Source organism: Leucoraja erinacea, chromosome 9 (assembly GCF_028641065.1).
Source record: "Leucoraja erinacea ecotype New England chromosome 9, Leri_hhj_1, whole genome shotgun sequence".
NCBI classification, from domain to species: domain Eukaryota; kingdom Metazoa; phylum Chordata; class Chondrichthyes; order Rajiformes; family Rajidae; genus Leucoraja; species Leucoraja erinaceus.
Window position 1 is genome coordinate 35,428,951 of NC_073385.1, and position 27,831 is coordinate 35,456,781.

The 27,831-nt window shown below is 42.9% G+C and overlaps 1 protein-coding gene across 2 annotated transcripts; it reads right to left on the reverse strand.

Moving 5' to 3' along the window:
* Positions 1 to 2,756: 2,756 nt before the first annotated feature.
* On the reverse strand, positions 2,757 to 27,674 carry trappc6b (trafficking protein particle complex subunit 6B). Of its 2 annotated transcripts, XM_055640513.1 has the most exons (7): positions 27,200 to 27,674; positions 26,426 to 26,567; positions 15,785 to 15,852; positions 13,969 to 14,086; positions 9,677 to 9,760; positions 6,680 to 6,773; positions 2,757 to 5,745 (listed from the first exon to the last, which is right to left on the reverse strand). In XM_055640513.1, the coding sequence occupies exons 2-7, from the start codon at positions 26,486 to 26,488 to the stop codon at positions 5,714 to 5,716; spliced, it is 459 nt and encodes a 152-aa protein (XP_055496488.1). In that variant the 5' UTR covers positions 26,489 to 26,567; positions 27,200 to 27,674; the 3' UTR covers positions 2,757 to 5,713. The 2 variants fall into 2 exon arrangements, with proteins under 2 accessions (XP_055496488.1, XP_055496487.1); XM_055640512.1 differs by lacking the exon at positions 26,426 to 26,567 and having other exon boundaries at positions 27,200 to 27,664.
* Between the last annotated feature and the right edge of the window lie 157 nt (positions 27,675 to 27,831).

Here is a 27,831-nt window from a genome sequence, read left to right on the forward strand (position 1 = left end):
CGAGGGGACTCACGTTGAGTAGACGTTCGTTCAGTGTTATTCGCAGCTCAGAGAGCCATGAGCCCTCCGTCCTCCCTCTGTCTTTTGCCATTCTGTCGCTGCCCCTCTCTCTCTGTTTCTCCCACTTCTCTCTCTGCCCTCACTCTCTACCAACCCCGCCCCCCCTAGACGCACCTGCGAGTTGGGGGCTATGCGTCAGTGGATAGGGCGGTTATGGGGTAAAAGGAGCAAATTAATAATATTAATATAATATCAAGGGGGGTAGTTAGTGTGTGAGGGTGGTTAGTGTGTGTGACGCCGCATGCCCCACCCCCCGCAACCGCGCGTTGAGGACAGACCCAATGGGTCTGCACTTGGTCTAGTATACTTTTAAAACTCTGTGTGTAGGTGTGTGAGTGTCATTTTGTCTTTGAAACGTATCTCCTCGAAAACCAGAAGCCGAAACGGGGAAATTTTAACATATTTCAGTAGCAATCTTCCTTATGATTAGGTACATTATTTTCCCAATTTAAAAAAAATTCTTGACCAATCTGACCTTTTTATAAAATCTGACCTCTGCCCTGCTACTGATGGTAAACTAACAGTGATTTTTTTACATCTTCTGGTAGAAAATTTCCTTATGATTTCAAAAATACAATCCCAATCATTTTGGTCAATTATTTCCGAGATATTTATCAAAAATTTATCACCAAACTGCCCACTAACTCACCCGCTCACTCGTCCGGCTCTCCTCCACCTCCCCCTCCTCCCCTCTCCTCCCTCCCTCTCTCCCCTCTCCACCCGTCACAGAGAACGACCTCCTCTCCGTGTCCGCGGCCCGATGGGTCCGTAACGCTGGCGAAAGCCACGATCGACCGGTCCTCCACTGCTTTTGGCAGTCCTCAGCAAAGAGCCTATAGCTCGCTATAGCATCTTTGGTCCTCGGATCGCTCCGTGCCTTGCTCGGGCCCCCGTGACCTGCCACCCCGCCCCACTCCTCTCTCTCACTATGGGGTAAAAGGAGCAAATTAATAATATTACAGGGGTAAAAGGATCAAATTAATAATATTAATATAATATCAAGGGGGGTAGGTAGCGTGTGTGCAGGGGGGGGGTGGTTAGTGCATGTGACGCCACATGCCGCCCTCCCCCCCCCCCCCCCCCAAACCGCGCTCGTTGGGGGAACAGACCCAACGGGTCTGCACTTGGTCTAGTATTATTATAAAGCTCTGATTCTTGGATGTTTACGTGCGTTTGCTTGCTTTAACTTTTTATTTGATTCACATCTCCTCGAAAACCCGATGCGGTAACGGTGAAATATTTACATATTCTGGTAGAGTTTTACCTCATGATCTCAAAAATCACCTCATCTGAAAATTTGAATTATTATTTCCTGTGGTTTTTACTAGAATTGTTCACCAATCTGACATCTTTTTTTTTAATCTGATGTGCTGAAGCGAGCTGAATGACGTCATAATGCCTCTGCTCCTCGCGGCAAGCTGCGCAGAATTTTCAATGCAAGAATTCAAAACGCAATTTTCAAAACAGGCCCACTGTTTTCCACAAGCTGCGAGTTACAGGGGATGACCTCCTCCCCTTCTCCCCGCCCGATCGTCTGTCACGCTGGTGGGTGGGCTTACCTCGCGGAAGCCACCATCGGCCAGTCCTCCGCTGCTTTTCACCGTCCTCAGATCGCTCCGGGCCTCGCTCTGGCTGCAGCCTAGCTCGGGCCCGGAGCCTGGTGGAGAAGATTCTGCTCTACGACCTTGGCAGGTGCTGCCTCTACCCCCTCCCCCTCCCGGGGCAGAGAGGGGGGGAGAGAAGGGGGGGATGGAGAGGGGGGTGGAGGGAGGAGAGTGGGGCCCTCCCTCTCTGCCCCTCTCTCTGCCCCCCCCTATCTCTCTGGCCCCCTTCCTCCATGCCCCTCCCTCTCAGCCCCTCCCTCCCACCCACCCCCCCCTCCTTCTCTTCTCTGCCCCCTCCCTCTCTAGGGAGTGGTGAATATTGGGACCTATGAGTGAGTGGTGGAGTATTGCATTTGAGAACCATCCCTCCCGTGATCCCGCACCCCTGCCCCCACCCCTCTATCTCTACCCCCTTCCTTCTTCCTCTCTACCCCCTCCCCCTCCCTCTCTATCCGCGCCTGCACAGTTGGGGGTTATGCATGAGTGGATAGGGCGGGGGGTGGGGTAAAAGGAGCTCTAGTCACTATTAAAAATTGAGGCCACTAATATTTGAAACATCATATTATCTTTGAGATTGTTTCTCAAACAAGTCGAGTCACACATCTACCACAATCTCTAATACATTCCCTTTGTCTACATCTACATTGGAAGCTCTGCTTGTAAACTAGAGCAGTGCAAATGTATCTGGGAGAATGAACATTGGAGTTAACATGAATTTGTTTGAAAACAAGAATGATTACTTTTAAATTATGATATTATTTAACTGATCACATAACATCTTTCTAACATTCTAGAACCTTTGATTCACTGTTTTTTCTACAGTATGATTATACCGTGAAACAGTTTACGGTATTTTAACCATTATTTTGAAACATTTGTTGCAGTGTGCTTCCTGACCTTAGTATACAACATATCCTGCTTGCACGATCTCTTGGCCACACATCCAATAAGTGCAGAACTAGATATACATTGTTAGGACAAATGCTACTAAGGACATGGTTGGGCAAAATACAATTTTGTAACAGAATACTGATCATCTTTCCTAAAACATTCTCTTGCATCACATGAACAGAACTGAAATCCAACACTTGATTGCTGGAAAAAACATAGTTTATTGAACAAAGGCAAAACAAATACCTGATGTATAATGGAATTCTGTATAAAGTTGAACTCACTGAAGGAAAATTATAAAGTATTATTCAATCCCACACATGAAATACATTTGCCTGGACATAGTTGAGATAAATGTTGTAAAGTGGGGAATTCTAAAAGATCAAAATGGAGTTGTTTACCACTTAAATGCTTTCAATATGATTTTAAAAAACCTGCAAGTTGGTTGACAATTAACTGCAATAGTAAAGGTTTTCCCAGATATTCAATGTTTGCCAGCATAGCAGCGAGCACTTGTAACGCAAAAGTAGTACAAAATTATCATCTGCTGATGGGCAGCAATTATATTTGTTACAAATCAGTATGCAAACAGAAACTTCAAATGGAAAGCCGGAGAGAGAGAAGGGTGTTTATTTTGCCTTTAATGTAAGTTGTGTAAGTTTAAGGCAGTATTGAGTTGTCCAGTTTCCAGGCTTCATTTCAATCAAAATGCAAAGTAGTCGCAGACAAAAATATGGCAGTACAGGTTGTATGTCTAAAACACAGATTTTTTAGGATGCCATGATTCCATCACAGATACCTCGTTCTTGAATCTCATGATTAGAACAAGAGTGCAAGTAGAGTAAAGAGTAGCCAGTTTGCTCCAGGCCCATGTTGCTCCTTATGTGCAAGATCACAACGCAATCACATTAATAAATAAGATGGATAACAAAGATGTGTAATACTGATCTGATCCAAAAAGATACTGTCACTTAAATATAGATTCGAACTCAAGGATAAACGGAATGCCAACCATGACAATTTGGAGCATGAAACAAGGCTGGGAAAGAGAGTAATAAATAATATAATGTGATTTTGTAATTGAGGAACTTAGCATCCCTAAATCATGCTACCTTCCCACCCCCAAATATCACATATACATGTCCTCCAGAGATGCTGCCTGACCTGCTGAATTGTTCCAGCATTTGTGTGTCTGGTTTGTATCTCGAGCCAGAATGGCACATGGTATGTTGTGTAACTGGTAGTAGGGTGAAGTGCATCTTGAATTAGCATGAAAGGGTACTGGAAATTGAGAATGATCCAAATGCTATGGTCTACATTTTTTAAAACGTAGGAAAGGAATCCTGGTTGGAACAAAACAAGACGTCATGAGTAACCTCTAGATAATTACCTACATATAGAGAGATGAACAGACAGGAATATAGCTGTGAGGGGCTTCAATTTGAAGGGACACTGGCAACAACATGCAATTGTTGGGATAGTCTTTACCTGGAATGTTCAGAGATACAGCATGGAAACAGGCCTTTTGGCCCACCGTCCATGCCAACCATCGATCACCCATTCAAACTAGTTCTACCTTTATCCTACATTGTCATCCACTCCATACATACCAGGGGCAATTGGTGGAAAACAATTAACCATCAATATCTACATATCTTTGGGCAAACCCATATGGTCACAGGGAGAATGTGCAAGTCCACATAGACCGCAGAATTGAATCAGGTCTCTGGCACTGGGAGGCAGCAGCTCCTACCAGCTGCGCCACTGTGCCAAAATAATTAAAAGTACTCAAGGAATTTAAACTAGTAAATGGGGTAACAGAGTCATATGTAAAAGTTGATGTAAATGTGAAAAACAAACAATAGAAGCATGGAATAATAATGGTTTAGAAATGAAGGGAAAGGGAAAGCTATGATGCAAAGCATTTTAAATGAATAACAGTGGGGAAGAAGGGCAGAGTAGAATGTGACCTAAATAACTGTTCCTTATCCAAGCAAAGAACATTTTATAAATTTGGATTGAAGATGAACAATTAAAAGGTGAAAAAAAAAACTGAGGTTAGAATCATTACAAAATGAGAGTATAACAAGGTAATCAGGTTGCACAGGCTCAGCAGCAGCGAGTCGTGTACAAGTCTCCAGCCAACAGCTGTGAGGTTTTAGTAGTTGGCTCAATGGCAGCAAGCAGTAGGGATAATGGGCAGGTATTTGAGTCGGCAGCTTAGTTCATCAAAAGTTATTAATGGAGACAGAACAAAGACATGGTCGTAGAATCAGATCGCAAATCAGCTAGGATTTTACTGGCATGGTCACAAGTTCCAATGCAGGTATGAGCAACAAGTAATTATAATGGGTGACCCCAATGTTTTCCTTTAACTACCCAGTTTTTGGATCTCAATTTATTCTGGTCAATTTTGATCTTTTCTCTAACCTTCCTAGTTCAGTTAAACATCTAATTCCTGTTGAATATAAATCTTTATGGGAAAAATACAATAATACTGGAACTGGCCATGTTTTAGATTAACAAACTACAAATAAATCATATTATGCTCAATACATAGTCTCTCTGCACAAGTTGCATGGATTCATTTGTTACCCACATATTTCTTTCTACACACCTTACAATGAGATGAACCTATAGACCATTCCACTTTTTTTGCGAAAAATACCCCGCTGTCTTTACGGTTAAACCTGCAACTGATGCTGAAGTAGTCACAAAAACAAAAAGTACTATGGACATAAGCAGCAATTACATTTAAATATTCATGCGTCTTCTAGAACTCAGACAGAGCACTTACATGTTTCCAACATTTCAACCAGAATTTCAGCAAATATCGATCAAAATTGGAGTTTAAATTACAATGCTCCTGTAATCAGTTGAACAGAAAAGCACTACACTTTATCCATAATATCACTTACAATACCTGACCAGGAGTCAAATTCCTTTGCCCTAATTTGAAGTAGATTTTTTTATTCTGCCAGTTGGCATGATAGTGACATGTATTTATTAGTAAAGTCAAATGTCAAAACTTATATACATAGCTAAAAAGACATGTAAACAAAATACATCATAATGCTGTTTTACAGAATATGAGATAACACTTTCCTAGTTTAAATAATCCTGTTTCCCAACAGTAACGGTGCCTGTGAAAATAACTTCTACATCTTTTGGATCATTACTTGGAATTTGCCTGCAAAAGAAAGATAATGTTAAAGCTAGGTCACTTAGATATTTTTTAAAGTAACTCATTAAGTTTCCAAAAAAATAAATATCAAGCAGTTTGATAGCTTCAAAGGTAATAGTGCAATTTATAAGCAAACAAAAGTCACAACATTCGTATTTTAACTGGGAGGTGGGGAACAAAGGTTGGGGGAGGGGCAAAGAGAAAGGGATCTTTCTTTGGTTGTTAATGCTAAATATGGGAGAGTTGGTTCAGCTGACTTCAATACAGGAAGTTGTAGCGACACCTAGTGGTGGCTTGAAACCACCCTCGCTATTGGCTGCCGCCATCACGTGATCGCGGGTGTGTTTTTCACAGGTTTTAGGTTCCTCAGTTAGTCAAGCTCCACCTGTGTAGCAGGAGCTTCAAGATATTTGGCTGACCCAGCACGCGGTTGTGTTATACACTTTGTTTGTTGTTTTAAATAAAGAAACTTATTTTACTCAACCGGCTCGTCTCGCCAAAGTGGATCACGTCGGGGTCACCACTTTGGCGAGACGAGCCAGTTGAGTAAAATAAGTTTCTTTATTTAAAACGACAAACAAAGTGTATAATACAACCTCGTGCTGGATCAGCCAAATGTCTTGAAGCTCCTGCTAAACAGGTGGAGCTCAACTAACTGAGGAACCAAAAACCCGTGAAAAACACACCTGTGATCACGTGACAGCGCCAACCAATAGCAAGGGTTGGCATTGCCTCAAGCCACCACTAGATGCCACTACAAAGTAACTATAATCTGTAGTTAATACTCTCAGCTGTTTAGCCTTTCATACAAAAAACATTAACATCTGAGAGCTATCTACAAACAGCCTGCCACAGAAACACAAATATGGGATTCACTGAAATAAAAGCTTAAATTCTTCAGTTAATGCTACCAAAACATCAAAAAACAATACCAACTTACATGCTGGCATTGTAGTAACTTCCACTGTCACAATACTTTTAATTCCCAAGTTCGATAAGGCACCTCTAACCAGCCCACACGTAAATGCCAAATACTGAAAATTAAAAAAGGGATTTTATTAACTTCTGTTGTGCTAAAATAAAAAGTTAAACCTATAATTAATATGGTTCAAAGACGTGCACACCGCGGACTTTAAATTCAGATCCATGTTCTACAAAAGGACACAAATCAAGGATGATTGTGAAAGTAAGCATGCTGGTACAGCAGGCAGTGAAGAAAGCAAATGGCATGTTGACCTTCATAGCGAGGGGATTTGAGTATAGGAGCAAGGAGGTCCTACTGCAGTTGTACAGGGCCCTGGTAAGATCACATCTGGAGTTTTGTGTGCAGTTTTGGTCTCCTACTTTGAGGAAGGACATTCATGCTATTGTGGGACTGTCATATGATGAAAGAATGGATCGACTGGGTTTATATTTACTGGAATTTAGAAGGATGAGAGGGGATCTTAGCGAAACATATAAATTTCTTAAGGGATTTGACAGGCTGCATGCAGGAAAAATGTTCCCGATGTTGGGGGAGTCACAGTTTAAGAATAAGGGGTAGGCCATTTAGGACTGAGATGAGGAAAAACCTTTTCACCCACAGAGTTGTGAATCTGTGGAATTCTCTGCCACAGAAGGCAGTGGAGGCCAATTAACTGGATGTATTCAACAGAGAGTTAGATTATAGCTCTTAGGGTAATTTAATCAAGGGATATGGGCAGAAAGCAGGAACAGGGTACTGATTTTGGATCAGCAGCCATGATCGTACTGAATGGCGGTGCTAGCTTGAAGGGCCAAATGACCTACACCTGCCCCTGTTTTCTATGTTTCTATGAAAGCAACAAGCTGTAAATTAGCATTAAAAATGTAGACGATCGAGTCAAACATCTGTGGGGTTTTCAACTCAGCTCGCTTTACCTTATAGCACGCTCACCTGAAGAGTTGAGGCCAACACAGCCATGATCATTAAATGTAGAAACTAGGGCTGCAGATGTTGGTTTACAAAAAAAGAAACAAAGTGCTGGAGAAACTCAGCAGATCAGACAGCATCTCTGGAGAACCAGGATACAGTAGGTGATGTTTCGGGTCAAGACCGTTCTTCAGATTCAAGGTGACATTTTGGGTCAAGGTACTTTCAGTCCATTGAAAGGTCCCGAACCAAAACATACCAATCCATGTCTCCTCCAGCACTTCGTCTTTTCTTCATGATCATTAAATGGTGGGACAAGCTTGAATGGCTACCTACTCTTATTACTAACTTCTTGTGCTCACCTGGGTCAGAGAATGCTGAACAAATACACCTCCCAACTCCCCCTCCAGAGTAACCAAATTAAGCCTTCATTGGTCGTGGGGACCCAAAGGCCATTAAGGGAGATCTCTCGGGATCTAATAAAGGAGACCTGCTTATAGCACAGCCCGATCCACCTGTCAAAGATTATTTTTAATTCAGGGCGGCAAGGTGGCGTAGCGGTAAGGTTGTTGCCAGAGACCCCGGGTTCAATCGTGACTATAGGTTTTGACTGTACAATGTTTGTACGTTCACCCCGTAACCACGTGAGTTTTCCTCGGGTGCTCTGGTTTCCTCCCGCACTCCAAAGACATACAGGTTTGTAGGTTAATTTGGCCATTAAAGATTGTAAATAGTCCCTAGTGTGTAGGAGAGTGCTAGTGTAACGGATCGCTGGTCTGCACGGACTCAGTGGGCTGAAGGGCATGTTTCCACATTGTATCTCTAATATAAACTAAAACAATCTCTTTATTCTCTGTACACTGGAAATATTTCACGCAGCTTTTAGAGCATCTCAAAGTACTTTTGAAGTGCTTTTGAAATGTGGTCAATGATACAGTACAGGAAACACTTTAGCCAATTCATACCCTGCAAGATCCCATAAAAAGATCTGTGATAAATGAATAGTTAATATGTTTTTTTGTAATGCAACTCGAGCAATACATTTTGGCCAAGACTTCATGGATAACTCCATTCCTCTTCTTTGAATGGTGCCATTAAGCTTGTATCACCCGATTGAGAGAACAAAAGGAACCTCAGACTTGTATCTCATTGTCAGTAATTGCTTAGGCACTTATTTAAAAGGCTAGTTTAGATTTTTGTTCTCAACTTTGGAGTAGGATTTGAATCCACAACCTTTGGGAATACTACCAACCGAGCCACATACAACCCAAAATGATTGCACTAGTAACTCAAAAAACAAACTGCATATTTAATTGGGAGAGGAAATGAACAATTGTTTAGTTTTCTTCACATCCGCCCCAGAAAGAACTCTGTTCCACATTCCAGTCAGACAAATTGATATTCCACCCTCCTCCCTGGACAACGCCAGATGCTGCACTCCAAAGAAACGTGCGTGAATGGCTCAGAGAAAATAGAGGAAGCAAACCATAACAGAGCAGAGTCTTGCTATAATTAACATACCGATTTAGCAAAGAGACAAGCAACAATCTTTCATGGTAATACCCCCTTTCAACATAGATTCCATCATGTTTCAAGCAAAGTACCATCAAAGATCCAGAGCATGGTAGGTACCAAAAATAGTTGGAACGACCACAAAGTAATTAGCTCTGTTTTCTCCTTCGACCTCTCCCCAAAACAAGTGCTGTAAATAAGCTGCCACAAGGAAACTCAAATGTTAAAGATCGCAAGGAACCTGCAAAGAGAGTTCTTCTCAGCAGCTCAAAGTCAACCCAAACAGAGTACAGAGAGTCCACAGCATCTGGCCTACCCCAAGGTCCATCGTAATTATCTCCCGTTAGGAAACTTTAGAGAACACACCAAGGTTGATTGATGATAATGACCAAGACATCTAGTTGCTAATTAACACAAGGTTAATTCTTGAATTTGAAACGTCATGGGGAAAATAGCTTTAAAGGCAGGCAAAGACCAAGATCCAAAAGAAAACATGTAACCTAAAGAACAAAGGTGTGTGCAACCAATATATACCTTAGGTGCATGTTCCAGGTATTGCTTTCCTGCAGACATCTGAGTCAAGAGGCGGAACTTGTTGTCTTGAAGCACATAAATGCCCTGTAGGGTTAATATGACACCAGTTAAAAATGTTAAAAGCACTGAAAAGTCAATTGTTTTACCTATTTCAATGTTATTTTTTCATTAAGGATTTAACATTAAGCTATGGTAACTCTTCAGTTCCATAAGAGCGCTGCATTATAATCGATGACAATATTTGGTGGAAATATAGAATTAGATTACTTCTGCCTCTTCAGATAATTTGTACAAATTTCTTCGCGTTATTTTAAAAGCAGGAAATTCTCCCTTCCACCAATCTCCCTTTGATTACCAAAAACAAAATTAATTGGTGAGTTAAACTGAGCTTGATTCAGCCCACTGCTCAGACTTGCCCCAGTTGCTCACATCTACCTAGGATGGATGCAGAGGGCCAGCAAAGCATGTTAGTAGACAAGCACTAGCAAAATACAAACTGCTTAAACTTACCTTTTCCGTCACCTAAACTCCAGGGTGGAAATTGCCATTCAGGTGAAAAAGCCCAGGTTGAATGGCAAAGGATCAGAGAAAGATTCCTGATATAATCTGGAAATCCCTGTCAATGGCTATGCTGTTGAACTCTATATGGATCCCAGCAATAGAACAATGTCACAATAATCTGAGGATGACATCCGACCCAAAATGTAATCTGTCCATTACTTCCATAGATGCTGCCTGACCTGCTGAGCTCCTCCAGCACTATATTCCAGCACCTGCAGTTTCTTGCTTCTCTAACATAATAATTGTGTTGGTATCCACTCAAGTAATCCTAGATTTATAGCAGGTCCCTTGGATTTACCATTGTTTTTTTAGACAAAAAGGTGCTGGTAGGCATAAAATAGTCCATGTGATACCTATGTGACTGGCGCCGACCATTGCGGCCACGATGTACGGCTCCTTGCCGTTTTGCCTGTGTTTGTTCGTTTGTGTCGTCTGTGAAAATCCCACAAAGATCACTTTCATGAGAGAGGTACTCATTAACATCAGATATACATTGTTCCGAATTTCTCTCACTCACTGAATTATTTGAACATACTTGTCGGCGGGGCTGTGGTTGGTGTTCAAGATCTTGAGATGGAGGAGGACCCGGGGGAAGCTTTCTGGAGCACTCGCCCGACACCGGCGACGAGGATTACGCACACCGGTAATCCTTGCAAATCTACGTTCTCTCAACAACAAAGTGGAAGAACTGAAACTCCTGTGCCAAACAAACAAAGACGTCTCTCGAGCCACTGCACTGTGCTTCACCGAGTCCTGGCTGTGTGAGTCGACCCCAGACAATGAGCTGCAACTGGCTCACCTTCAACTACACAGAGTGGACTGCGAAACGGTGGCAGCGGGGAAATTGAGGCGGTGGAATATACTTCTATACTAACTAGGGCTGGTGCAGAGACATCACGGTACTGTCTAACTTATGTTTTCCTCATCTGGAATCTTTTTTTATAAATTGCAAAAACTTTCATTCTCCGAGGGTATTTACCTCTTTTATTCTCGCTGGAGTTTACATCCCCCCCCTCCCCCAAGCCTGCGTAGGTGAGGCGCAAACACAACTCACTGTCCACGTAATGAGAGTAGAGAGTGACTGCCCAGGCTCCATGGTCAAAGGTTTGGGGGGTTTTAACAAGGCTAACCTCAGCCGAGAGCTTCCCAAATATGGACATCACGTTACCTGCCGCACCAGCGGGGAAAGAACACTTGATCATTGTTATACTATGTGTCCCAAACATTATGGTACTCTGAAATGAGGGACTTCCACAGCTAATGACAGAATAATTTTCTCTATAATAAAGAAAAAAAACCCAAACACCTGTCCATCAGATCAGAAACACTCTTCAGGGGTCAGGTGTGGATTTGTCAATGACCACTGTCTGCAGAAGACTTCATGAACAGAAATACAGAAACTACACTGCAAGATGCAAACCACTGGTTAGCTGCAAAAATAGGATGGCCAGGTTACAGTGTGCCAAGAAGTACTTAAAAGAGCAACCACAGATCTGGAAAAGGTCTTGTGGACAGATGAGACAAATATTAACTTATATCAGAGTGATAGCAAGAGCAAAGTATGGAGGAGAGAAGGAACGACCCAAGATCCAAAGCAGACCACCTCATCTGTGAAACACGGTGGTAGGGTGTTATGGCCTGGGCATGTAAGGCTGCTGAAGGTACTGGCTCACTTATCTTCATTGATGATACAACTGCTGATGGTAGTAACATAATGAATTCTGAAGTAGATAGACACATCCTATCTGTTAAGTTCAAACAAATGCCTCAAAACTCATTGGCCGGCGGTTCATTCTATAGTAGACCATGATCCCAAGCATACTGCTAAAGCAACAAAGGAGTTTTTCAAAGCTAAAAACTGGTTAATTCTTGATTGGCCAAGTCAATCACCCCATCTGAACCCAATTGATCATGCATTTTATTTGCTGAAAAGAAAACTGAATGGGACTAGCCCCTCAAACAAGCATAGGCTAAAGATAACTGCAATACAGGCCTGGCAGAGCATCACCAGAGAAAGACACCCAACAACTGGTGATGTTCATGAATCACAGACTTCAAGCAGTCATTGCATGCAGAGGATATGAAACAAAATACTAAACATGACTACTTTCATTTACATGACATTGCTGTGTCCCGAACATCATGGTGCCCTGAAATGGTGGGACTATGTATAAACACTGCTGTAATTTTGACATGGTGAAACCAAAATTTATAAAAATAGCCTTTATTAAAATCTGACAATGTGCACTTTAACCACACGTGATTTTTTCAATTACAAATCTCAAATTGTGGAGTACAGAGGCAAATAAATAAATGATGGATCTTTGTCCCAAACATTATGGAGAGCAGTGTATGCTTATAACAGTTTGCGATGGCAGCGGTTCAGTATGGAAAGATAAAACAGCCCCATTTGTCCTGCTGTCCATTCTGACTGACACTGGTTAGCTTTCTGGTCATTTAGGTGATCTATCATCTATTATTATTGAAATTTGCATACTATTAAGAGTCTTTTCCTTTCACATCATTTCTAATAAACCATATGATACAAAATTATCTTTGAGTTTCATCCATTGGGACTGCTGCCTTTAAACTATGTGGGAGAGAATTTCTACATAATCTGTTTCCTTACTGAAAATCATGACCTTAAAGGAGGCCCGAAAAAAACAGATAGGCGTTGAAAGTATTAATTTAAATGGGATTAAAATGAGATTTAAAAAACATGGTGGAAATTACTTGGAGCGTACAGTAAATCTTTGTGAAATTTATAAAATAGAAAGGATTGGAATAAGCACACAAGGGAACTATTACATTTACATGAGGATCGCATTGCATTAAATTGGGTATTGGTTGTACATGGATGACTTGTGCTTGTATGGATTTACTGACAATAGATCATTTCATTTTCACGGTCACATAAAATAATTCAGTTTGTACTTCCTGAATCCAATCAACTTTTCTAAACAATTGAGGAAATCTACATTCTTCTCACATTGGCATTAAGATCATAAAGCAATAAAGCATACAACTTTCACTGTATAAATTTTGCTCAATTACCATGCAGCATAAACCCATTGGTATTCCCAGCCTTAGCCAACTGTATAAAAGATCTGGACTAAGTGTTCAGGACAATGGAACCACTGTGAACACTGAATGCGGCAATTGGCTGCACTCTGTAAAATTCAGTCTGTAGAATTTTACTGCACCTCTGAGGCCACGTAATCTATTTTATTGGCATCGGTTCTGAAAAAAGTCTTCTATTTAGACAATAGACAATAGGTGCAGGAGTAGGCCATTCGGCCCTTCGAGCCAGCACCGACATTCAATGTGATCATGGCAGATCATCCCCAACCAGTACCCCGTTCCTGCCTTCTCCCCATATCCCCTGACTCTTTATAGGGCTCTTTAAGCGCCCTATCTAGCTCTCTTTTGAAAGTGTCTTTGTTAAACATTATCAATAACCCAGCTTTAAAAAGTCAGTGGCAATAGCCACTTTTCAATAATCTTTCCCAGTATCTTTTCAGATATTTATTGTCTGATTATTTTCATACCTCTTAAAGTCTAATTTTAAAAATAACTACATTTTGCTTAGTTTTAGCAAGTTTGATATCACCACAATAGGTGCACTTATACATGTTACTATTTCTTAACTTGGGGCAATAATAACTATTTATGCCAGCGGAATTCAGGTTAATTTAAACAAACTGCATTTTAAATACATCTGAACAACATACCTGATGGTTGGTCCGAAGATTATCAATCTGTTTTTTAAATACACTTGTCCAGAAGTCTTTACAAATGAATTTCATAACATCCAATTCATCTTTGAATCTTGCTGTATCTTTAGTAAACCTGTGGTCAAACCAGCCATAATATGAATAACTAACTGTTTGTTAAACATTATCAATAACGCAGCTTTAAAAAGCCATTGGCAATAGACTAGTCCAACCAATATGTTGCATGGCAAGGAGTATCATTCCATAAATATTTAATTGAAAGTACATTTATAGGATTTCCATTGACAAATATTTCAAGTTTAAAAATGAAGTCCTAGTTATATGAAGATTTAGCATGATTCCATGCATAACTCTGGCTCAAGTGAAATGAAAGATCTTGCTTTTGTCATTAATCCTACATGACATGGCTGCTCACAGTCTTCCAATTATGTGGAAGGGGAAGAAAGGAGTGTGGAGCCACCTATAGCATGGTAGTTGGACAGTCAACACTTGTAATTATGGCAAGGGATTACTTTAGTCTCCAAAACAAAACTTGATATCAATGGAGATCTCGGTCATGAGCAAAACTGAAAGCCACAACCTACTTAAAGGACTATAGCAAGTAAATAAGCCGAGAGAAAAAAACACAATGATCCAGAAGGCAAAAATCTGCAACTCATTTAGACAAGAGATTAAATTGATAATAATTGGTTATAATAAACTGCCAGAGGAAGTTATATTTCAGTACCAAACAATGAATTAATGCTTCATGGACAAACTATGTATATATTCCTCAAGCAGTGAGAATGGCATATGTTTAAAAGAAATGGAAGAGTTTTCCAAAAATAATTAAGGAATTAAAGGTAACTTGTATTTTTCTATCACACATAATTTTCAGTCGATTAGATATTTAACTGTTGACATTTCATTCCCAACAAAACTCTGCCCAATGCGGCAAAGTAAACAGCATGCTTCTCTCCTGTGAGTGACCATAGTAAGGAGTTGCAACTTTGAACCTTTCTTTAACATACAAGCAAAGACCACTGATGGAAATTTGCCCTCTGGATTCTTGTATTGTGGGCAGCCACATTTGCTAACCTTATTTTATATTCTGTATATTGATTTTCTTTTTAAACGCTGCCACTTACGGCTGTGATATTTGGCCATCTTACTCAGAGTCCCCCTCCGCTGCGCAGAATAGGAGGATTTTTCCCATTGATGAAAAATAAAAGAGTTATTAGTGTTTAAAAAATGTTGAGATTCTCTCCCCTGTCAATCATGCCATGAAAGCCACGTCCCTTCTGGTGGGAGGGTGGGTAGGGACTATAAACCCAGAAGTGTGGGCGTGGCTCAGTCTCTGCAAGATAGAGGAGGGAGAGGTCATGACTCGCTGTCTTTAGTGGCCTTGCACCCTGCTTGAAATGGTATAGTGGCCTTGCACCCTGCTTGAAATGGTATGACACTGCACTTGAATTTGGTGGCCTTGCACCCTGCTTGAAATGGAATTTCAAGGAATAGCCGTGAGTCAACTGCCAACCCACCATGAGTGAGTGAGCTGCCAGCACAACAGGCTTGAGTGACTGAGCTCCCAGCCCAAGAATTCATTCGGCCCACAATGTCCATACCAGCCCTCTGGAAACTATTCCCTTCAGCCCACAACACCCATACAAGTGCTCCAGAAAGCCCCCTCCCCCCTCCCCCCACTGGCCACTGGCCACCAATATTGGAATTGGTGGAGAGGTGGAATATTGCGGTGGGGGACCAGCCCTGTGATGCTGGGACCCAACGGGTCCCACTTAGTCTAATTTATTTAGAAAATGCAGTTGCTTATTACCTCTCTATTAGTCCTTGTCCAACTCTGAATCCCATGTTTTCCAGTTTAGTGACATACCTTCCACTTTCCTAAAAAAAAGGGGGAGAAAAAAATTAACAAGTGGGTAATTGCTAAGCACTAACAATACACCTGGAAGAATGTGTGTACTTGTGGCATTTCCATTGTTAACATAGATATCTTAAGAAAAAGTTGAAACTTAATATAATCGAGAAACTAACTTACTGATTATACATTCTTCTGAATGCAAAACTAAAAGCAATTGTTCATTTTACTGAACTAGTAACTCAGAGACACAAGTACAAACACACACAGAGTATGTGAACTGTGAGGAGGATGCTATGAGAATGCAGGGTGACTTGGACAAATTGGGGGAGTGGGTAGATGCATGGCGGATGAAGTTTAATGCGGACAAATGTGAGGTTATCCACTTTGGTAGCAAAAACAGGAAGGCAGATTACTATCTAAATGGCGTCAAGTTGGGAAAAGGGGAAGTACAACGTGAACTGGGGGTCCTTGTACATCAGTCTATGAAAGTAAGTATGCAGATATAGCAGGCAGTGAAGAAAGCGAATGGCATGTTGGCCTTTATAACAAGAGGAATCAAATATAGGAGCAAAGAGGTCCTTCTGCAGTTATACAGAGCCCTAGTGAGACCACACCTGGAGTATTGTGTGCAGTTTTGGTCCCCTAATTTGAGGAAGGACATTCTTGCTATTGAGGGAGTGCAGCGTAGGTTTACAAGGTTAATTCCCGGGATGGCGGGACTGTCATATGCTGAGATAATGGAGCGGCTGGGCTTGTACTCTCTGGAGTTTAGAAGGATGAGAGGGTATCTCAGTGAAACATATAAGATTGTTAAGGGTTTGGACACGCTAGAGGCAGGAAACATGTTCCCGATGTTGGGGGAGTCCAGAACCAGGGGCCACAGTTTAAGAATAAGGAGTAAGCCATTTAGAACGGAGAGGGAACACTTTTTCTCACAGAGAGTGGTGAGTCTGTGGAATTCTCTGCCTCAGAGGGCGGTGGAGGCAGGTTCTCTGGATGCTGCCAAGTGAGAGCTAGATAGGGCTCCTAAAAATTGGGGAGTCAGGGGATATGGGGAGAAGGCAGGAACGGGGTACAGATTGGGGATGATCAGCCATGATCACATTGAATGCCGGTGCTGGCTCAAAGGGCCGAATGGCCTACTCCTGCACCTATTGTCTATTGTCATCTACAGAATATCACATACAGAAGGTATAAGTACAGTACACTGGACACAAAACAGAAAAGTAGAAAAGGAACTGGCCCTTCAGCCCACAATGTCTGTGCCGAACATAATATCAAGATAAACTAATCTTCACTGCCGATACGTGCAATACCCAAATGGAAACCATGGACGAACGTGAAGTTCACTCCCAAGTGAAGTCCAACTCTGCAGCATTCAAATCAAACAAATCAAATTGCCATCCATTTTCATCCTGAATTTTTCCAACACGAAATACCAAAAACTGAACAATGCCAAGACAGTCTTCGATTACTTACACCGTTAAATATTTAATTGCTTTAATTTAGCTCCGTGTTTAATGGCATATAGTTCAATTAGTAAACCACAATCACAAGCTAAGAACACGATCACATTTTTTTTTCATTTCATAGGAGCAAAATTAGGCCATTCATTCATGGCTGATCTGTCTTTCCCTCTCCTCTCATTCCCATTCTCCTGCCTTCTCCCCATAACCCTTCACACACTTACTAATCAAGAATTTGTCAATCACCGTCTTAAAAATACCCAATGATTTGGCCTCCACAGTCACCTGTGGCAATGAATTCCAGATTCACTACCCTGTGACTTAAGATCTTCCTCCTTATCTCCTTTCTAATGGTACATCCTTTCATTCTGAGGCTAAGCCCTCTGGTCCTAGACTCTCCCACTAGTTGAAACATCCTCTCCACATCCACTCCATCCAGGCCTTTCATTATATGGCAAGTTTCCTTTTAAATTCCAGCGAGTATAGGCGCAGTGCTGTCACCATATATTAACCCAATCATCCCCGTAAATCTCTGGATCCTCTCCAACGCCAGCACATCCTTCCTCAGATATGGAGCCCAAAACTACTCACAATACTCCAAATGCAGTCTGACCAGTGCTTTATAAAGCTTTAGGATTACATCTCTGTTTGTATATTCAAGTCCTCTCAAAATAAATGCGAACACTACATTTGCCTTCCTTACAACCGATTCAACTTGCAAATTATCCTTTTGGGAACCCTGTACCAGCACTCCCAAGTCCCTTTGCAACTCCGATTTCTGAATCCTCTTACCATTTAGAAAAGTCTACGCCTTTATTCCTACCAAAGTGCACGAATGCACACTTTCCTACACTGTATTCTACATTAAAATGTTACCAACCACTGAAGTCAGGCTAACAGGCCTCAGTTTTCCCTCTTTTGCTTAGCTCCCTTCAAAGTCAATTTTATTTGTCACATACACCCGAAGGTGCAGTGAAATGAATTTGCCAGCAGCGATAACCTTAAAAAGAACATACAACACACAATAAAATTTAACACAAACTGAACAGCTGAATTGCATGAGTAATTTTCCAATCCTTTGGAACCATTCCAGACACTAGTGATTCATTAAAGATCACCATTAATGCCTCCACAATCTTTAAAGCCACCTCTTTCATCTGTTCCAGGTGACTTATCCACCTTCAGACCTTTCAGCTTCCCAAGCAAATTCTGTTTAGTAACAGCCATTTCACTAACTTCTGCCCCCTACTCTCTTGAATTTCAGGCAGGTTGCTGGCATCTTCTGCTGTGCAGGCTGTCAAATAAATTAAAAATTCTCCTTTCATTTGCAATATCCCAATTGTAGTGGCCTTTTGGCTTATTTTGTGTGTCATTAATTATGGCATTTGTCTTTAAATTTTAGTCTGTCCGTAATTATGTGGGTGGGATTTATTACGTAATCAAGGGCTTGGTGGTGCTGTGTTTGGTGCTGTGTTTCTTGTGCAGAAGCTTAGATTTAGTTTAGCTCGGAGTTACATGGGGAAGGAATACCCTTCGACCATGTGAAGTTTAACCGAGACACGAGGAGTTTTCTAACGTTTAAAGCGATATGCTGGAGTTTGACGAAGATTAAAGTGTACGAGTCAAAGAAGAAGGTCGGATATATATCTTATCGTTTTTCTTCAACAATAAAGAAACTGTTAATCAAAAGACTGTTATGAAGATTTATCTGTCGAGAAGCTCTGAAAGTCTCGGAGAGCTCACATGCGTATTACAACATTCTCCTAAAGCCATGTAGTCTCTTTAGTGGCTAGAGGGAGTAATCTCTTGAACGATATAATAATCTGCCGCTACACCAATAGCAAATTATTATGGCATTCGACTGTTAAGTTCTTTAACTACATTCAGCTTTTGTTTTTATTTTGTTTGTTCTCTTTTGTTCTTCCTGTATTACAACCTGACACAATAGTGAATTTCCTTCCTGTACTCACTGTTCCTCCAGTAGCTATGAGTTGCACAGCTGTGGCTTGACCTCTACATTGGAAAATATCAATGCTCCATCTGGTAGCACAAGCACTTCTAAATATTAGAGTATCCACCTCTATCATACAAATTTTGTCAAGTTTCTTTGTATTTTTAAATACATTAGTGTTAGAATGTATCAAAATTCATCCATGTCAGCTAAATACCCTCTGTCTGAACCCAAACGATAATGAGTGACACATTCTCGCCACGTTACTAATGGCATGACTATTCTCTTGCCATTAGTAACCAAAATTATCTTGCATCTTCCTCAGTAGAATCCATTAGTGTTATCCCTTTTTTATGCTTTCTCGTGTTTCTGCAACCTTGAGTGTTACTTCAGCCCTTCTGTACCACAATAAATAAAAATGTAGTTGGGATGAGAGAAGAAATTAGTCACAAATGTAAATTTAAACACCTACTTCTGCTGAATGCAAAATTTACAATTACCATTCGGACATTGAGACACAAGGAACTGTTTATGCTGCAATCTTGAGTAAACACAAAGTGCTGGAGCAACTCGGAGGGTCAGGGAGCATCAGTGGAAGGAAGCGATAGGCGGCATTTGTAGTTCGGACCCTTCTTCAGGCTCATGTGATAATTAGCATTGTTACACGCTATTTCAGGGCTACTGAACCAAGGCAGTTTCATAATTAAAGAACAGATCAGCCATTAACTATTTAAATCATCAGGTAGGGGGCACTGAAAGTTCCTTAACAAGTATGTGATAAGCAAAAACCGATGAAACGCACACTCAAAATTATGATAAATTTGCATGCACCATGTACTTCACATTTGCATGCTCCAAAATGTACTCAATTGTGGGGAGTCTCGCTTGTGATGGACTGGGCAACATCCATATCTCTGTAATTTCTTGTGCCTTGTATAAAGCATAGCCCAAATCAAGCTGTGATGCATCCCAACAGCAAGCTTTCTATGGAGTATCTGTAGATGTTGTAAGAGTCATTGGGGTTATGCTGAATTCCATCAGTTCCTGAGGAAGTAGGGGCATTGGCGTAACTTGTTGGTGTAGATTGGTTACTCCACACTAACCAATTGTAGTGCTTTATTATTAGAAGCTCCGCCTACTACAGGGTTCATATTATTGTAACCCAGCTTGTGCTGTTAGTCTAATTGCCGCTACACAGCTGAAGCAACATGTTGTAGTGTACTGTAAGTGTCTTTTAATAAAGTCTGTTGTACCATGTTTGCGAGAATGACTGGGTCATTTACATGGTGTCAGGCGGGATTCTAACTCACGCCTCTAAACATGACTCCGTGTTTAAGTATATCGGTTTTTATTTTGTCTGCTGAGTTTTGTTCTTTCTATTCACTATCGCTGCCATGGCCAGCTCGCTTCGCCGTCCAGACCTCGCCGGGGGTAGCCGGAAGGGAGTGCTTCGATTGCTGGCCCGCGGCAGCCTGAAAGCGGTCTGCGTAGATTCCAGCTGGCGCGGCGTCCGTAGCCTGGGATCCCTCGTTGGGGACCCGGAGAAGAGCTCCGACCGCCGGCCTACATCATCTAGAATCCGCGGACTGCGGTGCTTCTAACCGTGGGCGCGGCGGGATCCCGCTACCATCCGGAGCGGGATCCATGAGAAGAGCTCTGACCGCCAGCCTGCGACCTACATCATCTTCAAGCCGCGGTCTCCGGTAGGGAAGCACCGATTCGGGACTTACTTTGCCTGTACATCTGGCCACCCGCAGCGGCGACTGCGGAGGTTTATGGTCCGGACCACGGAAAAAAAATGGAGTAGCACTGACTATACTTTGTGCCTTCCACCACAGTGTTGAATGCTGTGGTGGATGTTTTTGTGTTAAATGTTTTTATTGCGTATTGCGTGTTCTTTTTTATCGTACCGCTGCTGGCAAGTTCATTTCACTGCACTTCATTGTGTATGTAAAGAATAAATCTGACTATTGACAATTGAGTATTGGAGATTTCGTGTCACAGAAGTCAACACGTCTTCATCAGTGATGGCCTCAGACCCCTCCAAGACCACTGCCATCAACGAGATGCCAGCTCCCACTGGCATTACAAGTTTGCAGAGATTCCTGGGAATGGTCAACTACTTGGGGAAATTCATTCCCAACCTCAGCGATATCTATCTGCCCCCCTGCGGGAACTGACTCACAAGGACACTGCCTGGTCCTGGTACCCACAACACCAGAGAGCTTTTGAAATCCTTAAGTTGCAACTGACCAGTGCTCCATCCCTTACCTACTTTACTTTGAAGTTGCCGGTGAAGCTCACCTGTGATGCATCCCAATACGGAATTGGCGCTGCTTGCCTACAGACTTCCACTGAAGGTGACTGCAGACCAGTTGCTTACGCCTCCCGCATCCTGTCTGAGTGAACAATGTTATGCCCAGATCGAAAAAGAATTGTTTGCTGTGGTTTTTGCCTGCACGAAATTCAAAGACTTTATTTTTGGCAAGTCCATGATTGTGGAAACAGACCACCAGCTGCTGGTCACCATTCTGAACAAACCCATTCATTCCGCTCCGGCTCTCCTGCTACGGAAGATGATGCAGCTACAATGTTTCGATTTTACTCCAGTCTACAAAAGGGCAAGGACATGCACCTAGCTGACACGCTATCAAGAGGCCCATGCAAAACCTGCGAACAGCCATCAGAACAAGGCCAGTTCACATTCATGATGGTGTCGTACATACCTACCGAATGCCTAATCAGCCTGGCAGAGCACAAGGCTGCAGATGAAACTCTACAACTACTGTACTCAGTCATCCGGCATGGCTGGCCGGATAAACAACATAGTACCTCACTTGCGATTCGCCCAAACTACCTGGTTCGCGACGAACTGGTGCTACAGGATGGGGTCATAATCAAGGGTCACAAATCAGTCATCCCAGCTTTTCTTCAGGATAAGTACTTCGATGCCGTCCACAGGGGCCACCCCAGTGTGGAAGCAACCTTACAACGAGCTAAGAGCATGGTTTACCGGCCTGGTATGATCGAATATATACGCGAAAAAGTTGAAGAATGCGCTGTCTGCCACACCAGCAGAAACAATCCTTCCTCTCGCACCCTGTTTCTCTTCTGCCGTGGTCCACGGTTGCCACCGACATATTCGAGTAGCGTGAAAACACTATCTGGCTCTTGTTGACTCTTATTCAGGCTGGTTCAAAATTAACCGACTCCAAAACATCACATCCGACACAATCATCCAAACGCTGTCACGCCACATCTCCGTGCACAGTGCCCCTGCACGTCTCCTATCTGACAACGACAGGCAGTTCACTAGTCAGTGTTTCAAAAACTTTGCTCAATGGTGGGATTTTCGCCATGTTACCAGCGGTCCCGAATTTCCACAGTCCAACAGACTCGCAGAACGGGCAGTCCGTAGCGCCAAACAATTAATGGAGCGCTCACACCTTGCTAAATCTGATGTATTCTTGGACTTGCTTAACTTAAGGAACATCGCCCATGACCCGATACTGGGGTCTTCAGCCCAACGCCTGATGTCTCGGCAGACCCATGTTGCTCTGCCTGCGCCCCAGCAGCTGCTGCAGCCACAGGTCCGTTCACCTCCTGTTGTCCAGAAGCAACGCCAACTGAAGCGATCTTTCGACAAGTCCAGCAAACCACTTAAACCTCTCTCTAGTGGGCAAGTTGTTCGTCTTCAGACTGACAAGTGCTATGGCCGTTTGGGTTACATCCACAGCTCTGCCAAGGAGCTGCGCTCATACCCAGTGAGCGCCGACGGCGGCATCTACACTCAACCGTCAACATCTCCTTCTTGTGAAGGAACCACATCCTGCGGTCTCGTATCCAGAACCCACGTGACTGATGTACCCTTCTACTATCGGACTGTCTCTTCCCTCGCGTTCTGCTGCTGCAGATCAGCTGCTGGCTATGCCCCCCACGCCTTCACCACAATGATCGGCGGCCCACTCGCCGGCTTGGCTGTGTTCACCCCACGGGACTCTGGCACTGTCCCCCCATGGGTCCCCGGTTACTTTCCCGATTGCTTCCCTGTTGAAGGGAGGAGAAGTGGATCTATACCGCACACGCGCTGGGTTGGGATTGTAGGCCACCCCTTAGGGTTGGGGATTTTGTTTAAATCATCTATACGTCCCTGTATGCGTCATTAGTGTTTTGGGTACTGCATTACCCAGTCATTACATATTAATGTGTTTATTCTTATAGACCATCTGCATTTAGATGTGCTTCACATATTTCTACAAGGAAAGATGTAGATTGGTTACTCCACACTAACCAATTGTAGTAGCAATGTTACAAAATTTTGAGATTTTAAAAATCAAGTCTGCAATTTATCCCATTAGATAAAGCATAACAATAAGTTTAATTTGACACCAAATTCACTTTCATATCTCAAGTATTAAAAAAGTTATGGCCATTTTCATACTCGGAAATTAGCATCTTGTTCCCTATTGATTTTCAATGGACATTACAAAAAAGCTGTGATCTTGGATAATCAAAGGCCCATTTCTTAAGGAAAGATTAACATTTTTAAATAGCCTAAGTGTCCAAAGATTATTCACAAATAATTCACAATATAACATGATTTTTATATCTAATTTACATTAATTTATAGGCCAAATGGAAGGAATTTAGTGTTCAATTGCTGTAAATAAATGCCCATTTAAATCGGCTTTCTAGTGGGTTCATGTGGAACGCGCTGGTTTAGAACGTTGATATCGCGCTGGATTAGTGCCCTCAAATGCCGAGAAAAATACTGCGGGATATAAAAAGCCCAAAATGAACTACTCGCTATAGATAACTTGAAATTCAGGGTTATATATATGCCCCATTTAATGTAAAAATAAGGTACATACCTTTAATTGTTTGCTTTATAAAACCCTGGGGCTGCGAGAGGTTGCGGAATCAGACAGTAATTAAAAAACTATTAGAACTATATTATCGAGGCCTATAAAACTAATAATACCTTTTGCGACCGGGTCTTGCAGCGATTTTTCGTTAATGATTTACTAGGCTGAACATCTGCGATTAGTAGAGCCTGGTAAAAATCGCGTTTTAAACCCGCCCCCTCCCAAACAGCGCCAAAATCGCGGACATGGCTGTGGGCAGATTCCCAATGGCGATTCAGGTAGGTTTTGTAACATACCTAATTGTAGTGCTTTAATATTAGAAGCTCCGCCTACAACAGGGTTCATATTATCGTAACCTACCTTGTGCTGTTAGTCTATTTGCCGCTACACAGCTGAAGCAACATGCTGTAGTGTACTATGTGTCTTTTAATAAAGTCTGTTCTACCATGTTTGTGAGAATGACTGGGTCATTTATAGTTGGCTATCGCTTTAATGTGGTTGGTCCATGACAGATCATTAGTAATATTTATGCCAAGAAGCTTGAAGCGCTCTGCTAATGGTAATCTCTTCCCATGACTGGGATGTCAGGACTGTCTTATGAAGAAAGACTGGATAGACTTGGTTTATATTCTCTAGAATTTAGGAGATTGAGAGGGGATCTTATAGAAACTTATAAAATTCTTAAGGGGTTGGACAGGCTAGATGCAGGAAGATTGCTCCCGATGTTGGGAAAGTCCAGGACAAGGGGTCACAGCTTAAGGATAAGGGGGAAATCCTTTAAAACCGAGATGAGAAGAACCTTTTTCACACAGAGAGTGGTGAATCTCTGGAACTCTCTGCCGCAGAGGGTAGTCGAGGCCAGTTCATTGGCTATATTTAAGAGGGAGTTAGATGTGGCCCTTGTGGCTAAGGGGATCAGAGGGTATGGAGAGAAGGCAGGTACAGGATACTGAGTTGGATGGTCAGCCATGATCATATTGAATGGCGGTGCAGGCTCGAAGGGCCGAATGGCCTACTCCTGCACCTAATCTCTATGTTTCTATGTTTCTATGACAGAAGTTAGACAGAGTGCCTGGCTCACAAGCCTTGTGTCAGGTACAGGCATCACAGCATGTCAACAGAGTTGACCTCAGGTGGTCAACAGAGGGCCTCGGGATTGGGGATTTTGGCCTGGAAGAGGGCATCAACAATAGATCCCTATCCTTCCAGTGAATTGTGGATTTTGTAGCACCGGTGGTATCTTCCCAATGCCACGAGGATCTTGCTATATAGCATAGGAATCTGAAACCTAGAGATCAAGGCAGCCCTGTACATAATGAGTTTTGTGCCTTATCTAATCTCTCGATCTTCAAATGTCAATTTCCTCAATTGACCGATGGCTGTGCTCATGCATTGAAGGTGAATTTCATGACTATGGTTCTGCAATATAATTACCATAGGCTGACAGTTTCCCCATTTGTTTTAAAGTTTAGCTCTGTAATTGCACGACATTTTGATAGAGGTGCAGCAATGCACCACAGATTGGAAAAGTCTTGGACGATGGCAGCTCTTTACGTGTCACCAGTATTCACTGGGATTAGCTCAATGAAGAACATGCATGTGCAGTGACAGTAAGTGCTGACAGTATGTAATTAAAACCTCAACTAAATTGTGATTTTGCAGAAATTGTAATACCACACTATTGAGCCTCCAACAAGGCATTAGTGGCGAGTGCTAACACTCAATCCCTTTGCACACTTACTGCTAAATTTAACCATTCCTCTTGCCAGATCATAAAGGAGAGAGACAGCGATAGCACAGAGACAACTACAGCAATGGAAGGGAGGTTCACACAGAAGAATTGGCATACGCGTGCCCTGGTTAGCAATATTCAGAAAGCAAGCAAAATTAAGAAAATGTCAGAGAATCTGTCCACCCGACAGGCAAGACACAGTCATCAGAGGAGTAGAACCACTCCCAGTTTTAATGCTCCTCCTCCAGTCAGGGTGCAAAAGTGGGTCTTTCCCCAAGCCAACTTTACCAAGGGACACTCCTCTCTAATCGTCTTTTAATATGATAGCTGGCAACTAAGGAATGACAACAACATCAGGGGCCACAATAAATCACAATTATAAAAGTTCTGTTGTTTTTTCCAAACAAAAACATTGTCTCATTGTCTCAAAACAAATAGGTCTGCTGACTTTGTAATTACTAGCTTTGACAACAAGCCAGTTATATTCATCTTGCTTGCAGTCCTGCTGCATTTTTTAAAGTCACTCTGCAATTTTTGTTGTAGGTGCCTACACTTGCCCAATATTATCTAGCACTTATTTACCATTTGGTTATCAAAATTGCAAGTTGTCAATCCTGGATGCAAGAAGAGAAAGTAAACCTGCATTGAAAAACAAGGACCTGTGTATGCTGGAATCTTGAGCAAGACACAAAGTGCTGGAGGAATTCAATGGGTCAGGCAGCATCTGAGGAGGAAATGGACAAAGGGTGTTTCAAGCCAAGAACCTTGACTTCAGTCTGAACCAGAACGCCTGTCCCTTCCCTCCCCTGAACTGCTGAGTTCCTCCAGCACTATGTTTTAAACCTAACTGTGGCTGGACTCTGCACGGCAATTTAGACCATAGCAAAGGAGTACAGCTTTGGAATATGTTTGATGCCTAATACGAAGACTCCTCGTGTGAGGGCAGAGCTTTGATGCTGCTGCACCTCCCCCTCTCCACACCTCCATTCCCTCACCCCATCAGAACACCCACGCCATCCCCATTGCCCCCAGAAACCTCCCAATGCATCCAGCCTCTCCCATCTCTCCCCCTCCCCATCCCCTTGCCCCATAGCCCACACCCACCCATCACACTTTACACCATCCCCGCCACCCCACGTCCCCTGACCCCTCCCAATCTACCTAACCTCTCCCATCTCTCCCCCCCCCCCCCCTCCCAACCCCCCTCTCCATACCCCACACCAACCCATCACAACGTCGACACACCATCCTCGCTACCCCACTTCCCCCAAACCCTCCCAATATACCAGCCCCACTCCCCGTACCCCGCAACCCCTCTCCCCGTACCCCACACTACTCCCCTCCCCACTTCCTCACCATCTCTCCCTGTTCCGCCCACTTGTACACGTAGGAAACCATCTCGGTGTGCAATAGCTGGAAGAGAGCCTCGTCCGCCATCTCTTGCTTGTTCATTCTTCCGAGCGGTGAGTGAGGCCTGACCAAGCCAAGGGAGTGTTACCGGGCCGGAACAGCAGCAGCAGGGAGCAAAAATCTTAGACAGGGAGTGAGGCCCCCGAGCCCACACGGCGAGCCGCCGGCAGCAACTGACAGCCCTGGCACTGCAGGCCCCGCCTGGCCGGTTACCATCACAACGCCCGGCCCACCATCGCCGTCACGTCCGCCGGCCGAACGGGACCACGGTGCAGGAGGAGATGCAAGGAACTCAGTGAGATGGGGAAGGAACTGCAGTGTAGGAAGGAACGGCAGATGCTGGTTTAAACCGAACATAGACACAAAAAGCTGGAGTAACTCAGCGGGACAGACAGCATCTCTGGAGAGAAAGAATGGGTAACGTTTCTGGTCGAGACCCTTCTTCAGACTATGGGAAACGAGAGATATAGACGGTGACGTGGAGCGATAAAGAACAATGAATGAAGGATATGCCAGAAAGTTACGATGATAAAGGAAACAGACCATTGTTAGCTGTTTGTTGGGTGAAAACAAGAAGC

Bases quoted from the DNA above. Each gene is read 5' to 3' on its own strand.
- trappc6b (XM_055640512.1), bottom strand. From the start codon at position 27,295: ATGAACAAGCAAGAGATGGCGGACGAGGCTCTCTTCCAGCTATTGCAC. The intron at 15,853-27,199 runs GTGAGGAAGTGG...CCTTTTTTTTAG, and splicing joins GGGCGGAACAGGGAGAGATG to GAAAGTGGAAGGTATGTCAC. The intron at 14,087-15,784 runs GTAATAAGCAAC...GTTTGACCACAG, and splicing joins GGACAAGGACTAATAGAGAG to GTTTACTAAAGATACAGCAA.